The sequence below is a fragment of the Aedes aegypti genome, chromosome 1 (assembly GCF_002204515.2).
Source record: "Aedes aegypti strain LVP_AGWG chromosome 1, AaegL5.0 Primary Assembly, whole genome shotgun sequence".
Classification (NCBI taxonomy): Eukaryota; Metazoa; Arthropoda; class Insecta; order Diptera; family Culicidae; genus Aedes; species Aedes aegypti.
This window is the reverse complement of record NC_035107.1, coordinates 65,624,661-65,645,061: the sequence shown is the minus strand read 5'-3', so window position 1 is coordinate 65,645,061 and position 20,401 is coordinate 65,624,661. Positions and strand designations below refer to the sequence as shown.

Sequence of the window (20,401 nt, the reverse complement as noted above, 5' to 3'; positions counted from 1 at the left end):
TAAGTCGTCGGGGTACCAGTGAACCGGAAACCATCCTCCAACCGAAATCGCTGGATCGACCTCGGCACTTCACCGGTCAGCAGCAGGAACGTTAACGGTTTCGGGAGATACGTCGGGGAACTGTGCGCTGGAGTAGGCTAGCTCCATCATCGGGGACTATGCCGAGTAGCACCGATCATGAGAAACCACCAGTTTTAGGTCGTCGGGGCGCTAGTGAACCGGAAGTAACCCTCCAACCGGAATCGCATCCAACTGGTCAAACCTAGAGAGCTCGAGAATCAGTGGGTTGCAGGCGTAAAAGAGAGCAAAAGTTGGCTCGCCACAAGACTAAGGTAGTGGTGGTCAACAACCGCAAGTCCGAGCAACTGGCGCTTATATCGGTAGGTGATTACACCATAGAGTCCAAGCGATCCCTTAGGCATCTTGGGGTAATGATTGATTACAAGCTCAGCTTCGCTAACTACGTTATAAAAAGCGCTTCTACGGCTAGAGCGGCGCTTTCGAGGATGATGTCTAACAGCTCTGCTGTAATTACCAGCAAACGCAAGCTTCTGGCAGGGGTGACGCTATCGATACTGAGGAATGGAGGACCAATCTGGTCAAAAGCGCTCAAAACGAGCAGAAACCTAAAGCGGTTGGAAAGCACATAATGGATCATGTGCTTTAGAGTAGCAAGGGAATACCGAACGGTTTCTAAAGAGGCCGTGTGCATCATATCCCGTCAGGAGGGGGACGGACCTGGTGTAGTGGTTAGAACACACGCCTCTCACGCCGAGGACCTGGGATCGAATCCCATCCCCGAGATAGTCACTAAAAAAAATTTTCAGTGACGACTTCCTTCGGAAGGGAAGTAAAGCCGTTGGTCCCGAGATGAACTAGCCCAGGGCTAAAAATCTCGTTAATAAAGATAGAAAAAAAAAATATCCCGTCAGGCTCATCATCAAGGAAGACGTTCAGTGCTTCAACCAAAGAGGTACCAGACGAATCCGCAAGGCGTGTGAAGAGGCAATGCTCAGAGGTTGGCAGCAGGAATTGGATAACTCCACTAAAGGTAGATGGACTCATCGGCTAATACTATATGTGTCAGATTGGTATAAAAGAATTGATGGGGAAGTGAACTTCCACCTGACGCAGTTTCAGTCAGGACATGGTTGCTATAGACAGTACCTGCATAGGTTCGGGCACTCAGAATCTCCTGCGTGCCCCAACTGTGCTGGTGTGGAGGAAACAGCGGAGCATGTCGAGTTCGATTACCCCCGCTTTATTGTTGTGAGAGATCGCTTGCTGCATGCGGAGGGGATACGTCCCCGAAAATATATAGGCTACGCGGATATATAGGCTGATCGGTAAAAGGAAGCTAGTATTGATAATTGACTCCAGACGTGCCCGAGCAGCCAACCCCTCTCTGGCTATGCTTATGGATAATGATGACGGCTGCTGACATCACATCGCAAACAGGCCATCAGCAGCAAGGCAACCGTCAGCATATCGAAATTTAAATTTACCGTAACCGGTACGGTGCTGCTGATCATCATCACCATCGTGGAGCTGGAGACGTCGACCAGCGGCAAAAAAGTGTTGGAAATGGGAAAAAATAATAATAACCTTGTGCTGCCAAACAGGTAGCATTCCTAGAAAGTGAGCCACAGCGCAGCAGCTATTCATCACCTTACCCGTAATGTCAGTCATTAGTGAGCGAAGGGAAATTATGGGGTTTTGCTACGCGATTCGAAGAAACGACACCTACCTCGGAGGGTGTTCCGGCATCCGGCAGTTTGATGGTGATGTTCCGATGGCTCGAAACTGGACGGGATTTCGGGGACTCGGACGGTCCTGGGGAATCCGTTGATCGCGCCGGAGCCGTACTGGTGGTGGATGCAGGGGAAGACGCTACGGGAGGCACGATCACGGCAGGAGGTGTACTTCGATCTTGATCAGCGATCAATCGTTCAGTCTCGTCACTGTGATCCTCTTTCGATGCGTCAGTCTCGGCTTCCGGGACGGCTGACGGGATTTGGGGAAGCCCGAAGAAGTCGGACTTGGCATTACTCATCAGCAGAGCTGATCGTCGAGGATCGTTCGTAATCGGGATCTCGTCATCAAATTTGAACTGAATATCCGGTATCTGAATGGGTTTTGTCGTGCCGGAGGATGACCCGGCGGTGATGTTGTCGTAGAAACTATGCGGTCGTTCCTCCTCCACTACTGGAGCAGTGGAAGCCGTCAATTCCGAGCTGGCGCGCTTCCCCGAGGACATGATCGACGGAGAAAGTAGCAAGCCTCGAAACGCTCGAAAACACACAATCCGGGCTAGCGCTGTAGCCGTAAATCACGCACTTCCTCGATTACTTTCTTCAATCGTTTCATTGACACCATCAACTACGAGGCAGCACCAAATAAGCAATACCTACTGTGGAACAACAGCACGATCAATGCGGCTCTTCTTTGTTCTTTGCACGATCACGCTGCACAGTGGGAGATTTCGTCATTTTAGCGCTTTTAATGTATAGTGCGATAGTGCCATAATTATGCTTCCGAGCGTTGTGGTGTCTTCTAGAAATTTTTATTTTCAGTAAGTAAATGCACTATGATATATCCCCTAAAAGTAAGATACAAAATCCTTATTTTAAACTTTAAGGCTGATGTATTTACAAAAAAAAAAATAGAAAATTCGATTTTCTACAACTTTAACGAAGAAGCTTAGTTCATAACTCCATTACAGACAGGAAAAAAACTTTTCCAAACGCTCGTTGGTGTTTTCCTTAATTTTCCTATTAGAAATTCTGCTTTCCCAGTGTGATTGTATAACCTCTTTCCGCGGTCGGTGAATTGCCGTCAAAGTGACTGATCGTTTACATCGTTGTGTTTATGTTTTCATGTACTAGTTAATTCATAAATTGAAATCGTCAGCGTTGTGCAAGTATCACAATGTCCGAAGAAAAGTGTGGTCTGTGTGGCTCGCCCAACCCGCCAGCCAAAAGAAAAACAAAGAAAACAAAGCAACCTCCTCAAATCAACTGGATCTGCTGTGACGTCTGTTCCATTTGGTACCACTCTACCTGTGTGCGTATCACAGATTCGCAGCTGAACGAAATGCAGGACTACAAGTATTTCTGCGAAAATTGCTCCATCCGTGGAACGCTTGTTGCCAACAATGGAAATCCTAATCCTGCAGTTGATGAAATCAAGCAGTTGAGGCTTACCCTGCAAGAATTATCAACACAAGTTGTGAAACTTCAAGCTGAGCTGGATTGTCTTCGGGCGACACAGAAGAAGCAAATCGAACGTGTCCAGAGTAAGATTAACTGTGCTGATCGACGTGAGAACGAATATGCTGCACAAACTGCACTAATTAACAACATAGGAGAAAAGCTCGATGTTATTGAGGCCGGTGCAAAACTCGCTAACACCTGTTCACAATCGGTGAACTGCTGTCGGCTGGCAATCAATAAGATCCCTGTGCGCGAAGGAGAAAACGTCCGTAGTATTGTCGAAAGTGTACTCCATTTCCTTGACATCAACGAAGATATGTCACACGTAACAAGCTGCTTCCGGATTGATGGGAAACCGTCTAAATGGTCAGACAGGAACGTTACGCCAACTATTGTAGTTGTCTTCAACAATCGAGACGCGCGTGGGAGGGTCCTTAAGAGATACTTCGAAAGGCACAATGAAGCTAAACTATGCAATCTTAAGAATGCTCCATCTCTCGACTATCGTTTCACCATGAACGAAATGTTGTCCATGCACGCTTTTCGCATACGTAATCTAGCAATTCGCATGAAGCAAAAGAAAATGGTTCAATCAGTTTTCGTCCGTAATGACCACATATCCGTCCTCCTTCCTGGACATGCGAGATACACCGCTGTAACCAGTACAGAGCATCTTCTAGAGCTGACTGGTCATAACCGTTCAAATGATTCTTCTGTCTTCTTCGATGCTCTTTCGTCCGAGATGTCTGCCTCCTCCCGGTGCTAATTTTCCAATAAACAATGCTGACGATTTCTCTAAATTGATACGATTGCTATGCCGAATAACAATGTAACCAATCTGCGTATCGGGCATCTTAATGTCCGTGGACTCGAACACCATATTGATGGTGTGAAGCTGTTGCTCGACAAAAACCAATATCATTTCTTCGCTGTAACCGAAACAAAGCTGAAGGCGTCTTCACCGGTTGGCCCCATCCGTATCCCCGCATACAACTTCATCAAGCACTCTCTACCCACGAACAGAGGGCGCGGTACTAAAACATGTGGTGGAGTTGGTATTTATGTTCGAAAAGGTATCAAAGCCACTCCAGTATTGAAATCAGTATTCGACCCAGATCTGCCAGTTGGACTGAGGTTCGAATATCTTGCTGTTCAAGTGAATATCAACGAGTTGAACATCTGTGTGGTGACCCTATACAACCCGGTGTGTTCAAACCCTCATTTCTCTCGGTGTTACGAAAAACTACTCCTCGACCTTCTTGACATCGGATTCGACAGATTATTCATTGTCGGAGACTTCAACATCAATGTAGCAACAATCAGTCCACCAACTGCGAACCTCACAGCTTTGTATCGTGTCAATGCCACGTTTAACCTGACTCTACTTCAGACTGGCCCTACTCGTATTACCGATAACACTACTACAACTATTGATCTAATGATCACGGATTCCGCAGAAACTGTGGTTAAATCAAAGGCGTGTACTGGCAGCTCTATTTCAGACCACGAAGTAGTGTATTTGCTGGCGAACATCAAAGTTCAGAAACCAACTCCAGAAATCAAGCGTGTCCGAAACTTTCGGAATATCGATCCTCTGCAGCTTCAAGCCGATTTTCAAGGCAAGGACTTTCAACCATTCTACAACGCTATGGATACGTCAACAAAAGCTGACTTGTTTGCCGCCGAACTCAAGGATCTGATTGATCAACATGCTCCAGAACGCACGATTGTTATTCGTGACAGACGTACACCATGGATTTCCGAAAGCATCAAGCAAGCCACTGCACTAAGGAATTTGGCCTACACGCTTTATTCACGAAATCCAAACAGATTCAAAGGAGACCATAATTGGCAGGACTACATTCGAAAGCGTGACCGAGCCAACTCATTAATTTTTGCTGCCAAAAAACGTTATGCCGAACAACACTTCAACCACAACTTACCAGCGAAGAAACTGTGGAGCAACCTTCGGAGAGAGGGCATACATAATAACGCGAAGAAAGCATCACCGATTGAAGAAGCCGATGCTAACGAGTTGAACCGGTTTTTCAGCAATGGCCATCGTCAACTGCAACGTCTCCATCCAACCAGAATAAACACGACCTCACAACATCGTCCTCCAGCTCCGGGTATAGCGGAGTTCAACTTCCGCCATACCAATAATGATGAAATTTGCCGAAAGATATACGAAGTTGAGACAAACGCTACTGGGACAGATGAAATTCCTATTTCGTTCATCAAATTGCTCTGCCCGTTCATTCTTCCACATCTATTGCATTTGTGCAATGCTATTATTGACACCAAGTCGTTTCCTTTAAGCTGGAAGAAAGCCATTGTCACCCCCATTCCTAAACAGCCAGACCCATCCCAGCCTAAAGATTTCCGGCCAATCAGTGTACTGCCAGCGATTTCGAAAGTGCTTGAGAAAATACTTCTTTCACAAGTCACTGATTACCTGGATAGCACACAGACACCTTTGTTGGCAAGATACCAATCCGGTTATAGGAAAAGACACAGCACAACCACAGCCCTCACCAAGATTATGCACGATGTGTATTCAAACCTAGACGACAACCGCTGCACCGTTATGGTTCTTGTGGATTTCTCTTTAGCGTTCAACTGCGTGAACCACCAACTCCTAAGAACTAAACTACGGAATGAGTTCTTTTTCTCTCAGACAGCGTGTGACTTGGTGTCATCTTTCTTAGATCGCAGAAGGCAGTCCGTTCGCCTTGGACATGTACTATCCGATGAATTAGATGTCCACGATGGTACACCTCAAGGGTCATGCCTTAGCGCACTACTCTTCAGCCTTTATATCAATAGTCTGTCCTCTTCGCTGAAATGCAACTATCATCTGTATGCCGATGATCTTCAAGTTTATATCTCCGGCCCAATATCCGAAGTTGAAAGACTAGTGTGCGCCATCAACGCAGATCTTGAAGCTATAGTTCGTTGGGCTAATGTCAACTGCCTAGCGCCCAACCCGAAGAAAACGCAGGCTATCATCTTCAGCAAGTCCAGTACCGTTATTCCGCAAATCAGTATACAGTTCAATGGGGAAACCGTACCGCTGTCCAGTGAAGTAACGAATCTAGGCCTGAAGCTTGACTGTAACTTGACATGGTCTCGTCAAGTAAATGAAGTTACCCTGAAAACGTATAATGTTCTTCGCACCTTTCGTCGATTTGCCCCGGTGCTATCCATGCAAACTCGGCGAAAGCTAATTCAAGCAGTAGTGATGCCCATCTTTATGTATGGGGACGTTGTTTATTACCCAGGACTTTCGGCAGCCTTGAAACAACAGTTGCATCGTTGCTTTAAAGCAACTTTACGTTTCATCCACAATCTTCGTCGACGAGATACAACAGCAGCCATAAGAAACTCTATTCTTGGCGTCGACCTACCATCGAACTACTGGCTGAGAATATGCTGTTTCATGAGACAGGCGTACTGTGGAGATCTGCCCGATTATATTCAACAACACCTACAACGTGGACAGCTACAGCGAACCCGCTGCTTTATTATTCCCAGACACTCCAATGCAAGCGGAAAAAGTGTACTGGTTTACGGAGCCACCTGCTGGAATGGAATACCCCTCGATGCCAAACTACAACCAACATTAGCTTCATTTAAAACCTTTATCAAAAATATTGTCTAGCCTTGTATTTTGAGTTTACCCTTGCTTTCTTCTTTAGTTTGACACTGTAATTTAGTTTTCAATTAATAACTATTTTGTACGTCCTGTTTGCACATCCTACATATATATTTCAAAATCAGCTTCCTTGACCTTGTAAAAAGTTTTTAAACTAATAGGTTATCGTCACAAATAAATAAACATACATACATTACTTTTTGAGATATAATATATATTTTAAATAATAACAACAACATAACTTTTTTATGGACGAGGTTGGTGGTCTAATGACTACTGATTCAGCTTCATAACCAGAAAGTCATGGGTTCAATTCCATCCCTTTCCTCGTACTTCGTAGTTGTACGTTATAGTTGCTTCTATCTTCCACTCTTAAGGTGAAACATCTCGGAATCCAAAGATGGCCGCCACAATGGCCGATTTGTGTCCATACTCACGTTTTCAAAGGCACTAAACTGTAGAAATATTTGGCAAACGTTTCTGATCTTCTTATTTTAAGCTTGCTGCTAGTTCACAAAGTCAAAATAAAAAAAGCACTGTTGTTGGATGCTTTCTTCGAGATTTGTGCCTTTGAAGTTTTAGCATAATGCTTGGAAATATAATAGAACTTCTAAGAAGCGCTATTTAAAAAAAGTGCTAAATACTATGACGATATATCCCACTGTGCACCGCCTTTTGCTGGACATCAACCGCACTCTTCTTTCTTCCCAGTCACCACTAATTGCTAACCAAAACAACACGACACTGTCCAAACAACGTTCCCGTCTTCGGTAAGGTCATCCCAGCGTCATCCACGCGATCATCACTCGTCAATCTTTAGCGGGAACCGTAAATAAAGAGTCTATTGACTTCCGATTTCTCCACCACTCCCCAAACTCTCCTCGTCGATCTCCAATAGATGCGCAAATATAGGTTGGAGCCCCAACTATTAAAAGTCCAACAAACCGCGTGCACCAACACACTCTCACCAAGAGCAGGGCGCATCGGACCTCAAAACGGGTTCTTCGCCACCACCGGAATTCGGTCGGACACGCTTATGTACCGCAGAAGGTAAACCAAATCTCACCGCGCGATCGTTTCCCGAAGAGACGCAGCACTACCGCGTTCGATCTCTGCTCACCGTCAACTGAATGGCCTTTTCATTGGCTGAAGATCGCACCGTTCGTCGCTCGCTCAGCCAGAACCATGGCCGGCGAAGCATAATTAGCTTCGCTCTCTGTTCTCCGGATGAGCGTCGAACCGGAGAGCGATAATCAACAGGTAGAAGCGCTCTCGCTTCGGAACAAACACGTGCTCTTCCACACGGTTTTTGGGAACGGTTTGACTCAAGATGTGTCTAAAACTTCAGGTAACATGTTTCAAGCAATTAGAAACATAAGAAGGATGAGACCAGTTATGACATGGATTTGGATCTTCTTTGCGCTTCTCTTCATTTTAGCATTGCGAAATAACATGTAATTCGTTTCATTAGCTCAGTATCTAGAAGTTACACACTTAGTTACCAATGGATTTTACGACGAAAATTTATGATTTAATCATATATTATACGAGAATAGGTTCCTAAGGGTTCATTCATATATTTCATAACGCTGAAAATGGCCAATTTTGACACCCACCCACCCCCTCGTAACGGTTCTTGTATGAATATTCAAAAAATTTTGCATGAGCCGTAACACCATGAGGACACCCACCCACCCCCTTAAGCGTTATGAAATTTGTGAATGAGCCCTAACGCCCTGTCCCAATTTTAGTGCTAAACGCTTAAGTTTAGTCCAAAAACACATGTTTACTCAATTTTTTAATGTTCTCCGTTGGTTTAAGCCCGAAAACCATTTTTCTAGATTTTGTCACACCCCTTGCCTTAACTCAAATTTTTGGGTATATTTTGTTTTCCGTGTCCCTTCCGAAATGTCAGATAGGAACATCCCCAGTGTTTTAACTAAAAGCCCTGTGGTGTTTTTGACGACTAAGCGAACGTTAAACATGATCAAAAGTGTCAAGGTTCATTCATGGACCAAATTTTTAAATTAAAGTTTAAACATGATATAGTCTTTATTTGAGCGGGAAAAATTGCTAAAGTAGTTGCAGTAACATGCTCTTTCGTGTTTTTAAATAGAAACAAGATTTCATTAAAAATTTTAGAACCCAATTGTACTTAAAGATCATTCTTATGAAAATTTATTGGCTTTTTTCGGTGAATACAATATACAATACCTATACTCAGAGTGAAAGGGAGTAACGAAAGTAATGAAATGACAAGATGGATAGAATCGCAAGCGAGCGACGAGAGAAATGAATAGAAGTTGAAAATTTGTTTTAACAGAGAGCCATATGTGTGAACCAGGTCCATGGCACGGGACGACTTTTAGCGTAGTCAACATCTCCATGTGTTTACTCATTTTCGGGTAATTTGAATCGAGAGTACAATCAGAATGCGAAGTTTTGTTTAATGTTTATGATCCATAATCGACCAAGTGTCCCAATCAAATCACTTATTGCTTGCTTGAAGGCTTGCAGGATGCCTCTTAATGTTTGATCTCCTTCCAAAACCATCGAAATGTTGAATGTGCTTCAACTTTTCGGTACATTATTAGCTGATTTAACAATATCAAAAATTGATAATCAAACCATAACAAACAATTAAACAAAACAATGGTCTTTGTTTCCACAGTTCTTGCAACTGACAGTGGGCGATATTCACTTATCGCCCGGGACATCCTGGCTACGAAGAACACTGTGTATCGATATATGGTTGTCATGGGCCTGGTGTGAACGAAACAATCGAAACGACAAAACGTTGCCTAACGTCTTGGTCTTGAACGGCTAGATGTTGTAGTGTTGGTCACTACTAACACTAGACAGGCAAAAAATTTGTCGCCTCGACCTGTTAACTATATTGTTCAGCGTATGTAACAGTTCTATCGATCGTTGGCATATTTTCGGAGATTGATACGAAATTGACGTTACTTATTGGATTTTTTCGCGTCGTTATGTTTTATGTCAAAATTTAACTTATCTGTAACTTCTAAACCAATAGTTTTCACACGACTTTTTCAACAGTTATCAAAAATTGAGGTAACTTGTAGTTCGTCACAGAAAAAAAATGAGAAGAACCGGTTGAGAAACAATGGAGATACAGCTCTCTGAAGTTGGCCATTCTGTATGGGAAAATGGTTTTGGTGCATTTTATATGTCCCATACTGTCCCATACTGATGTTATAAAAGATCAATAAAGATTTCAATCTGTAGACTCAATGATATTTCAATTTACGTGATGACTGCTCGTTCCGTAGTTAAATTTGGATTTATTCAAAAGTGTTTCCTATACTAATTTTTAAAAAATGTTTTAAATGAAGTTCCGGGGCACGGAAAATTTTGGAACTTTGGGTTTTGCTTCAGTTTTGACGTCTAAGAATATGTATAATACTGGATATAATTAAACTAGCCAACTCCGCTGCAGCGGACCATGACAGGAATCAAAATATATTACCAGGAGTTCGTTACATTTTCGTATTATTTTGTCAAACATTTCACCGTCCGGAAATCTCTGAAGTTATCTCCGAGAATTTTCCATGAGACCGACAAAGATTAATTTCGAAATCCGGAGTAAGTGTCTAGTAAGGCACTTATTCAACAGGAGGCAGCGATTTCATATTATCGCAACTCACTGTAAGACGTCCAAGAAGATTTTCAAAAATATGATTAAAAATCAATCATAAGCCAGGAAATAATTTAACAAAAAGATTAGAATGCAACAAGAAAATTGACAGACATACATATTTTGCAGGAATATTACATCCCGCATAACTAAGAACAATATCAGTACTGTTTCCCGTAAAATCCAAAACCGTTTGCGACAGTATTCAAACAATTTTCTACAACATCAAAAATAACAATAAGTCTACTGTATCACAAACTATTTTGACAGTCTGTTGAACGGTAATTGCAAAAAATACAGTACATTTATAAGGTTTAATCACCGCATGACTTTATTATTATGAAAATTTATTGGCTTTTTTCGGTGAATACAATACCTACACTCAGAGTGAAAGGGAGTAACGAAAGTAATGAAATGACAAGATGGATAGAATCGCAAGCGAGCGACGAGAGAAATGAATAGAAGTTGAAAATTTGTTTTAACAGAGGGCCATATGTGTGAACAACACAATCGAAACAACAAATCATTGCCTAACGTCCTGGTCTCGAACGGCTAGATGTTGTAGTGTTGGTCACTACTAACACTAGACAGGCAAAAATTTGTCGCCTCGACCTGTTAACTATATTGTTCGGCGTATGTAACAGTTCTATCGATCGTTGGCATATTTTCGGAGATTGATATGAAATTGACGTTACTTATTGGATTTTTTCGCGTCTAATATCGCATACTCCTAATTTGCCCAAGTGATCATTCGAACTGAAGTTAGATTTACTTTGCCAATTATATTCTACATTTATAAGGTTTAATCACCGCATGACTTTATTATTATGAAAATTTATTAGCTTTTTTCGGTGAATACAATACCTATACTCAGAGTGAAAGGGAGTAACGAAAGTAATGAAATGACAAGATGGATAGAATCGCAAGCGAGCGACGACAGAAATGAATAGAAGTTGAAAATTTGTTTTAACAGAGGGCCAAATGTGTGAACAACACAATCGAAACGACAAATCGTTGCCTAACGTCCTGGTCTCGTCCGGAGTATAGGTATTGTATTCACCGAAAAAAGCCAATAAATTTTCATAAAAATAAAAAATACAGTATGGGGAATAGGCGGTTAAGTTATGTCACCATTCAAAAACGCCGATTTTCTCGAACATTTTTTTTCGTTTACAGTCTGCTAAATGGTCGATATACCATCCATTTTTTGGCCAATCCACAGTATAACAAACAGTACAAGAACAGTTTAACCATAACATTTGAAAATAATTTTTACTGCATGTAAAATTTCAGTTTTATTGTGCTTTATTGTATTTTTACTATATACTATGCTGTTGTGTTGTACTTATACTATATACTACATTCCCTTCCTCTACGTCCCACTTTTTGTTCTTAATCTCAGTGATGTCATATTTTTTAAGTCAATGAAAACTATTCCAGCATATAATAATAAAATATATATTTATTTCATGTGTTCATAATCTTTTTTTTTTTTTGTTATGTAAAAACACTGCTTTCACTTCATTTTATGTTTCTCCTCCGGTAGTTCGTTCGCCATCAATCTTTTATTTGAACATGCATCTTGGACATACACTTTTCTTTTAGCGTTATAAATCCTCATGCACTCACCGTGGGCGATCACTTCCTAGCCAAACCGGCACCGCAGGTAACAGGAACATCATTCCGGGCGACGCCGCTCAGCCAGATTGCGCATCTGTTTGGTGGAAAAACTTTCAATCTGGTACTGGATTTGGGTCCTTGTGGGGAAATTTCAGCGCTTCCGGCTCGACGAAAGGAGATGGTTTCAACCCGACTGGGAAGATGGTTTCAGCTACTCAGATCTCGGTGATGATGTCTGGATTCATCAAGCGCCGACACGGATTTTCCATTTTCCACTTTGCGTTCAAACTTTTCGGTCTCACAAAATAAACAACTGTATGCACACTAAAAACAATAACATCATGATTTTGCGAGTTTGACACAATCATGTTAAAATGTTGTCATTTCCATATCAAAGAACAAAGAAAGATGCTAGTCAAAGAAATAGAATATTTTTTTAAGTTTTCCTTTTTTATGGTTGAGATGCGTGTAAAATCTCGTTGGAAAAACAAAATAAATTTTGATCGGAGTGTGGAACTTATATGTTGAGCTTTTTAAGCGTGTGCACAAAAACGGTGGGAATTTGCGTAGCTCAAAGCTCACAAATACTAATGCATGTAATAATTTGGTAAACTGTTCATTAAAATTGTCAAATGGTGGACTGTAAATGTGTGTTAGTATGTTGTGCAAATATAAACTAAAACAATTTGGCAGAATGTGTAGTTATATTTTAACCATTTCTTTCTGGTTTCGATCCCCATATGATTTAACAGTAATTAAACAGTATCACAATCTGTCACTATTCGAAATGAGTTACTTAAACTGTTCTTTATAATTTGAATCTTTATGCGTCATATTGTTCAACATAAAAGCAACTGTTTGAAATACAATCATACATACAGTAAGAAGATGTTTACTGTTTTGAAAATAAGCCAAAATGTATTTTTCTATGCGGGATATGTAGAAGGAAAATGTCAAGTACTTTAAAGAACTCTTAGTATCTCCTAATAAGTTCAGCTAGTATTCTAGAAGTGAATCCAATGACTAAATTCAATAATTGATACCTGCACCTGGAGCACGGTTATGTGATCTAGATAAGGGATGGTACACAAATTATGTCACGCTAAATTTCCAGTTTTGCGACCCCCTCCCCCTCACCTTTGTCACACTTTTTGTATGTGTCCTCTGAAAATTTTGTAAGGCATGTCACGCTTAGCTTGTGCATGACCCCTAACGCACAACACTAAAAATGTTACTCGTCGTTTGTGCAATTATGTGTAACAAGTTGAGTAGCATTTCCAAGTCAGTGCGATTCGAGGAACATGTTGACCACTGAACGATCGCTAATTGCAAAATATAGACTTAGGTTCCACTAAGAATGTTTCCAAAAATCTATCAAAAACTTCGTACCACCTAAAGATGTAGCGCTGAAAATTGTCTATCAATGATTAACCCGTATAGGCCTGAGTGAAAGCAAAAATGCTAAAACCCTCACCGCTCTATTTTTTTTGTCAGTATGTGTATCAGATATCTAGGTACCAATTTAATAGTATCTCAAAAGGTTTACGCTGATGCGTTTTTCTTAAAATTCATCTATATAGTGGCAACATTATAGCCGATTCCGGAAATTAGTTATTACTTCAAATTTGACTACCTTAAGGGGCACAGAAGCACAGTACCACAGACAAACAGACGTCACACTCTCATCGATGTCCATCGACCACCTTTTTAACGGTCGATTCAAATATATGGTAGGTGGCCAATCCACCACCCGCAGCGCTCACATCGTTTTTGTTCGTGTTTGACGTTTACGCACTACCGCCACCTGTTGGCCCATCGGCCAAACACAGTGATTTTAGCATTGGGCGTACATGTTCTCGCGACTATGATTTTGATCGCGATTTGTTCTAAGTGTTACGTCTGTTTGTCTGTGACAGTACCCTCTTCACCCGACCTGACCCATTGACCAATCGGAATAACTCCGACCACTGAAAGATTCCCAATATCCTTTGGCCACTTTTAGAAACTAGATATATGTACAAGTATACTGACAAAAAATAATTGAAATCCATTAAGTATTCGCTGAGCGGCGAGAGTTTTTGTAATTTTTCTTTCACTCAGGCTTATACGGGTTAATAAAAACAAACATTTTTCCCCTGGGAAGTCGTCACGGCCCCCTAGAGGTCCACGAACCAATGGATGCTAAACTCTGCTTTAAGGAGATTTGCGTTTAAAATGAAATTTATCAAGCAACTTTCTGTTGATTCTTTGCGAAGAGTTTCTTCAGTAAGTCGAATTTTTTTTCTAAGGGCTGCATATCATATGACAGAGAAACGTGATACCTTTTCGCCGACGGTTGTATCATCAATCAAACAAAAATTTACTTCGATCGATTGCGATCGGCTGATTTGGTGCTTGGAATAGCACCTTTTGAATGGGCGCGATGTGCTTGAATGCATTAACATAAAAATCTCTTTTCAAGTGATTGATAACTACCAGCACAGCCAAATAGCCAAATGATACCAGCGCTGGTATCATATTCACGTTGACCTTTTCAAGGTGCGAATAAAGCAAGATCCCAAAACCGCCCATATCGCGATCGAATGAATTTTGATCGCACCGGTGTAAATTACTCCCAAGGGTAATCTGTACCATGTATATGCGTTGAAACAGTGATAAATTTTGGTCAAACTTTGACACCTTACATGACTACAAAATGCTTCAAAACCCCCGAAGGCGTTCAAAATTTTCAAACATTGCTAACCTCAATTTCTTCCGAGTTGATGACGGAACGCGCTGTCTAAATATTTATCCAACCCATTCGCCTCATTTCATTCATCTGAATTTACTCCAACTTCCGGACTGCGGTGCGTTCTCGAAATTTCATCCGCCATAAATCATAATCGTCGCTTCGTTGCGTTGTTCGGGCGAATGCATTGCCTATTTCAAACTCCGCTGTATAGGGTGTTCCAGAAAGTATGGAAAGGACTTCGATGACAAGAATAATAGTATTTTTTAAGCAAACATATTTGTTATTTTTTTGTGATATTCTTAAGCATGTCATAAACTTTACCTGTGGGTTTTTGTTAATTCAAAATTTATTATTTTTTTCATCCAAAATTTTCATTTTAGGAAATTAATTTTGTCGTGCCCATAATGTTTGGGACACCCTGTATGTGCGTGAGCGTGAGTTCGGTAGCTTCAATCATCTCCACCCACGCACTCTGGTGTAGAATGTGCTCTAAACTGAAAACGATGAGAGCTCAGACAGCGTCAGGCGGTGAAAAACAATCCGCCTTTGGAAGCGAGAGGCACAAGACGCCACCTGCAGTTTTATGGGAGGAAATGGGTTTATGATCATCAGTCTCGTTCACATTTGGAGATGGAAATTAGCTTAAGCAGGATTAAACTATTAGGATGATTGATGGAATTACAAGAGAGTTTTGGAGAATCGAAATTCAAAAAAAACGATGGAATTTGCGTTTTGACATCATCTGTTAGCGCATATTCAGGTCACATAAGAATAATACAAATTCATACGCATTTTGCGCATAGCTTATTCTCTCTTCATAAACTGTCCAAATATATAAACAGACGTAATAATAAAGTCCTTTAAAATGCATTAGGGTACCCCGGGGCAAGTGAGAATCCGGGGTAAGTGGGGCGTTTCGTCATAGTTCAACTAGGAAAAGTTTTTCATGGGGGTATTCTTCTAGAAAGTTGAAGATACAATGACAAGGAATGTATTTAGTACTAAACATATTGTTATTTTCATTACCATGTGGTTCATGTAACAGTTGTCAGTTCAGCGCCATTTTCAACTTGCATGACAAATTGTGACACGTTTCACGTCTTGCATTGACTCGCAAAAAAATGAATGTGTTTTAAATCGAATTTCCATCAGTAGGCAATAATTTTTAGTATTATTATAAGCTGCTAACGATAAACCAGTATTTTGTTTTCATTTCATAGAAAATTTTCGATGGTCTGTCTTACCCCAAAATATATTTGTACCTGGGGTAAGTGGGACCTATCAAAACAAAAACCAGAATCAAAACTTTTCGTTCATGATTCATACATTTTGCTAGAGAGTAGCACTAAAACATTCAAACAAATGATTTTTATCAAAAAAGATTAACCTCAAATTACGTAATTTCATAAGAGGGAGAAGAAAAGTGTTATTATTCTTTATATTTTAATTATTTTTTATTTTTGAAATACGACTTCAAAATTGAACAAACACACAGCTGAAATTTGAAATGCATCATGAGAACAATTACTTTTCTATGTTATTTGAACTTTATTTGTTATTTCTACCAACTTAAGTAGTTATGGAAAACATTTCCATCCCATAAGGTGGTAATCTGCCATGCATATAAATAATAACAAAACATATTTATAATTTCGTCAATTATTGATTGTTTATGTGCTACATTTTAATAAACAACTTATAAATGATATATTTTGAACATGTTTAATTCCTCTTTACGCTTTTATTGAGCAATTTTCAGTTAATATTATATGTGAGGTGACATACTATGGATTTCAGATGCGCCCATCACTTTGATAAACAAAAACACAGGCGTAATCAATAAAGTCTAGAAAGATTCGCGATGTACAAAATGTACACAATTGAAGAAAATATAGCGTTGAAATTGTAGCTCGATTGTCTATTCACTGCACTTGAACTTTTCCCCTATTGATAATTTAACTATTCAAAAAACGCAAATTTGTAGAAGACGAAACTTCACCTCATGCCAAACCACACACTTTATTGATTACGCCTGTGTTTTTGTTTATCAAAGTGATGGGCGCATCTGTGTCCGATAGATTTGGCTCACGGTTTCGCGCATGTTTTCGTCGCCGGAGATTTTTTTTTCCTGTTTTGGAGCGTCTTACTGGGTAGTGCTTCGTGAAGCCCAAGCAGGACAGTTTTTACATTCAGAAATGGAATAGTGAAAAGTGAAAAATGAAAAAGTGATTTGTTTGATTTGTGTCCTCAGTACTGTTGGTTTTTGGCTGCCCTAAGTTCACCGAACCATCCGGAAGTGACAGGCAGCACATAAATTTAGAGAATCAATCCGGTGAGTTTGTTCCAGTATGATACTTTTTCTTTTGTTAACCTTCCGGATCGTTTTTGTCCGCGTCGTGGAACTTCTGATCGTTTCTTAAACGGAAAATGTTATTTTCGGAGTTTGATAATTATGTTCAGATAAGCCATTTTAGGAGACAGTCGGTTGACGTTTTCTGGCGGGCCGCTCGTTGTTATTGTTTTAAAAACTAGCATGATATGTGAATGGCGCTGGTAAAGTTTTTGTTGGTGATCACATTTTCGCCTCATTCTGGCTATTTTTCTACGCGGTTACATGTCTGATGTTACCAGTAGATGAAATAAATTCTTCCCTGCCTGCTAATTTTAATTTTAATGGGGAAGATTGAAAATCTCGTTGAACGCCATTAATGAATGAGCTCCTCCCAAATGTGGCACTAGAAGAAACGTAAATAAATGGGCCCGCCAGCAAGTTTCAAAGCTGGTAAACAAACAAAAAACATATGATTCGAAACGTCTCATAAAATGGCTTATTGCGCATTCTGTCCGGGCGGGTGTTACGCAACTAACAATCGGTTGAGGATGCTTTTTAACCGTTCGATGACCCTGGAGGGATCGATTCTGCTTTTCGTATAATTTTGAGCAGAAAAACCGACTGTGTTATCCTAGGGTGTTTAGTTCGAACGCGCTTCCTTTCGTTTTTCGATTATCTAAAAATACAGTACCACCCAGTACAGTTTTTCAATAGGCGTGATTTTTTTTTTTACGCGTATCGTTATTTTATACAATCCGATGACCCTGGAGGGATGCTTTTTACTGATTATTGAGCAAAAATGTTACTGCACAATCGACAAGCATTTCGTGAAATACTATTTATACTATAAATAAGCTATTGTTTTCTCTTTTGATTGCCGGCATTTAAAAGATTAATTTGAAAACGCTTAAACAACAAATATTGATGGTCTATCGCCAGCTTTCTAGGCGAATCCTGACAATATACCTTCCCCAACCTCCAACTCCGTAGCACTTATGAGGGTGTCGCTGAGTCGGTGGCCTCTCATTAAGTAAAAGCTACATCAACATTTCCTTCCCCTATCCCAAGTTACTGTAAAGATGGGCGTGGCCGGGAATAGCGATATTCATGCTTTTAGTATTCTTGTTTATGATTTGAACAAGGTATACTCCCCTGCCTTGTTCTTGAAAGTAGTCAGGATGAGATTATTAAAAAGAAACATGAATGTTGCTAGTATCCAATCTACGAGGTATACCGTAACTACGCTAACGCTAACGCTAACATACTATTAAACAAATGATTTCTTCCTAAAACGTAACGTATTTTATGGTTGATCCCTTATGTACATCAAATATGTACTTAAAATTAAAAATCTATGACTTATCAATCCTATTATTGTAATGGTTGACTTACTGATGTGGATTGACGCATGAAACTGGATGTGTCCCACTTGCCCCGCTTAGCGAGGTAACTGCGTCCTTTGGTTCATTAGGTCGTATGAATAAAACCGAGTACTTGCTCATGCTCAACTCGTCTTGAGCAAAGTAAAGTCTCTAAGCATTTACTTAAAACCGTATGAATAAAACAATACTTTACTCAGAGTAAGTTCGAAATTCGAACATAGCTTTTACTCTGTCAAAATTTTGTTTTTGTTTTGGCTATCCAATATTTTCAGGGTGCAAGAAGTCCAGCGGTGCAAATCGTACACACCGAAGTGCCTTTCCGGGAGTTAACTGTTTTTTTAGTTCGCTGCCACTTGCTGATGGGGCCAAACTCCCCGGTGAAACTCAGCATAACTTTTGCCGGAAATGCGTCGGTAAGTGCAAAAATTCAAAATCATCCTGTGCCGTCTGGAACGGTAATAATTTTATTATTTTTGTCTCTCATCCCTCACCGTTGGATAGACAGCTACGACAAAGCAGGTGACCGTGTCTTTCAGTGGAATTGGTGCACAGGGACAAACCTGAGTTCACCAAACAACATCAATCGGAGTCCCAAGGGGGTAGATCAGCAACGGCATCAGAATCCAAACCAGCAGCAACTTTAGCATCAACAATACAAGGGAGTTAGATTCCGTGCGGCAAAATGGATCCACTGTTCATTCAAGGGCAAGCCATCAATAGGAAGAACAGAACAAACTGGCGAAATGTTTCGCGGACAATTCGGCTATCATGAGTGAGTTCAACACGACATAGAGGACCGGAATGACAACCACCAGAGAAGCCATAGGACAAAGCACTGGCGTTGCTCAAACAGAGATGTCGTCGACGTGAAATACCTCGGCCATTCACAGGAACATGGGCGAAACCAAATAGGGCACGCATTCCACCCTTCTATGTCCGTTGAAAAAATACATAAACTATGCTACTTAATCGCACGCTTATTTTTTTAAATACTTCCAACATCCTCGAACAGCCATGTTGATGGCAAAGACAACTTCTAGTGGATTTTCTTTAATCTTGACTGCCGAATATATTAAGAACCTGTCTACTATACTACTAATTAGGTACCTCAAACTAATTTTATTAAAGGATTCTTCGAATCAGTTCGGAAACCATTGAAACATTTCTCTAGAGATTCCCAACATTTTTCCAAGAATTTTCTCAATAACCTACACCAACTGCGGGCCAAATTTCAAAAGCAATCTTAAGTAGAGGGCCATTTTTTATTTCAAGGTAGCAATTCCAAAACTGTTGTTAACTCGAATATAAATGATAATAATTTCTATAGGAATAATTAAAAATATATTTACCGAAGAATTATTTAAATATTTTTTTTAGGGATTACTCTAGAGATTTCCTATTTTTTTTCAAGATTCTCTCAGTAATCTCTCCACAGATTCTCACGGAAATTTATACTCTTATGCTTATCTTAAAGATTTCAAAAAGATACTACAAATATTTGACATTCTCAGTAGACACATCTATTTATTTAGAAATTTTACAAGTAGGTCTTGAATTTATTTTTAGAAAAACACGAAAAAACTGCTACACTAGAGCATATTTGTTACAAATGTTACAGCAGTTATTTCAATTTTTCCTGCATAAACTACTTTAAGGACTTCTCAAAAAGTACAATGATTTTCTTCCAAATATTTAAAAATTTCACTTTTCATATGCTTAGATTTTTTTTACAGAAAATGTTAAAAGATTTTTTCGAGGAAGAATGAGGAAATTATTTCAAGAAAATCTCCAGAATTTATTCAAGAAATTTT

The 20,401-nt window shown here is 40.2% G+C and overlaps 1 protein-coding gene and 1 long non-coding RNA gene across 11 annotated transcripts in view; one reads left to right on the top strand and one right to left on the bottom strand.

The window, feature by feature from the left end:
- LOC5579161 overlaps positions 1-8,036 on the bottom strand; it is a 49,777-nt gene extending 41,741 nt beyond the window's left edge. Inside the window, exons 1-2 of one of the 10 annotated variants that reach the window (XM_021838490.1) lie at positions 7,934-8,036; positions 1,748-2,410 (exon numbers count right to left, since the gene is read on the bottom strand). In XM_021838490.1, coding sequence (XP_021694182.1) covers positions 1,748-2,257 — 510 coding nt within the window. In that variant the 5' untranslated portion in view covers positions 2,258-2,410; positions 7,934-8,036. Of the gene's footprint in view, positions 1-1,747; positions 2,466-7,557 lie in introns of all 10 variants that reach the window. The other 9 variants (XM_021838534.1, XM_021838502.1, XM_021838508.1 and 6 more) reach the window with 9 other exon arrangements.
- A 10,633-nt stretch (positions 8,037-18,669) lies between these two features.
- Positions 18,670-19,559, top strand: LOC110674429. Its single transcript, XR_002498855.1, has 3 exons — positions 18,670-18,788; positions 18,863-19,003; positions 19,092-19,559. It is a non-coding gene; the product is annotated as an uncharacterized LOC110674429 (long non-coding RNA).
- The last annotated feature ends 842 nt before the right edge of the window (positions 19,560-20,401 follow it).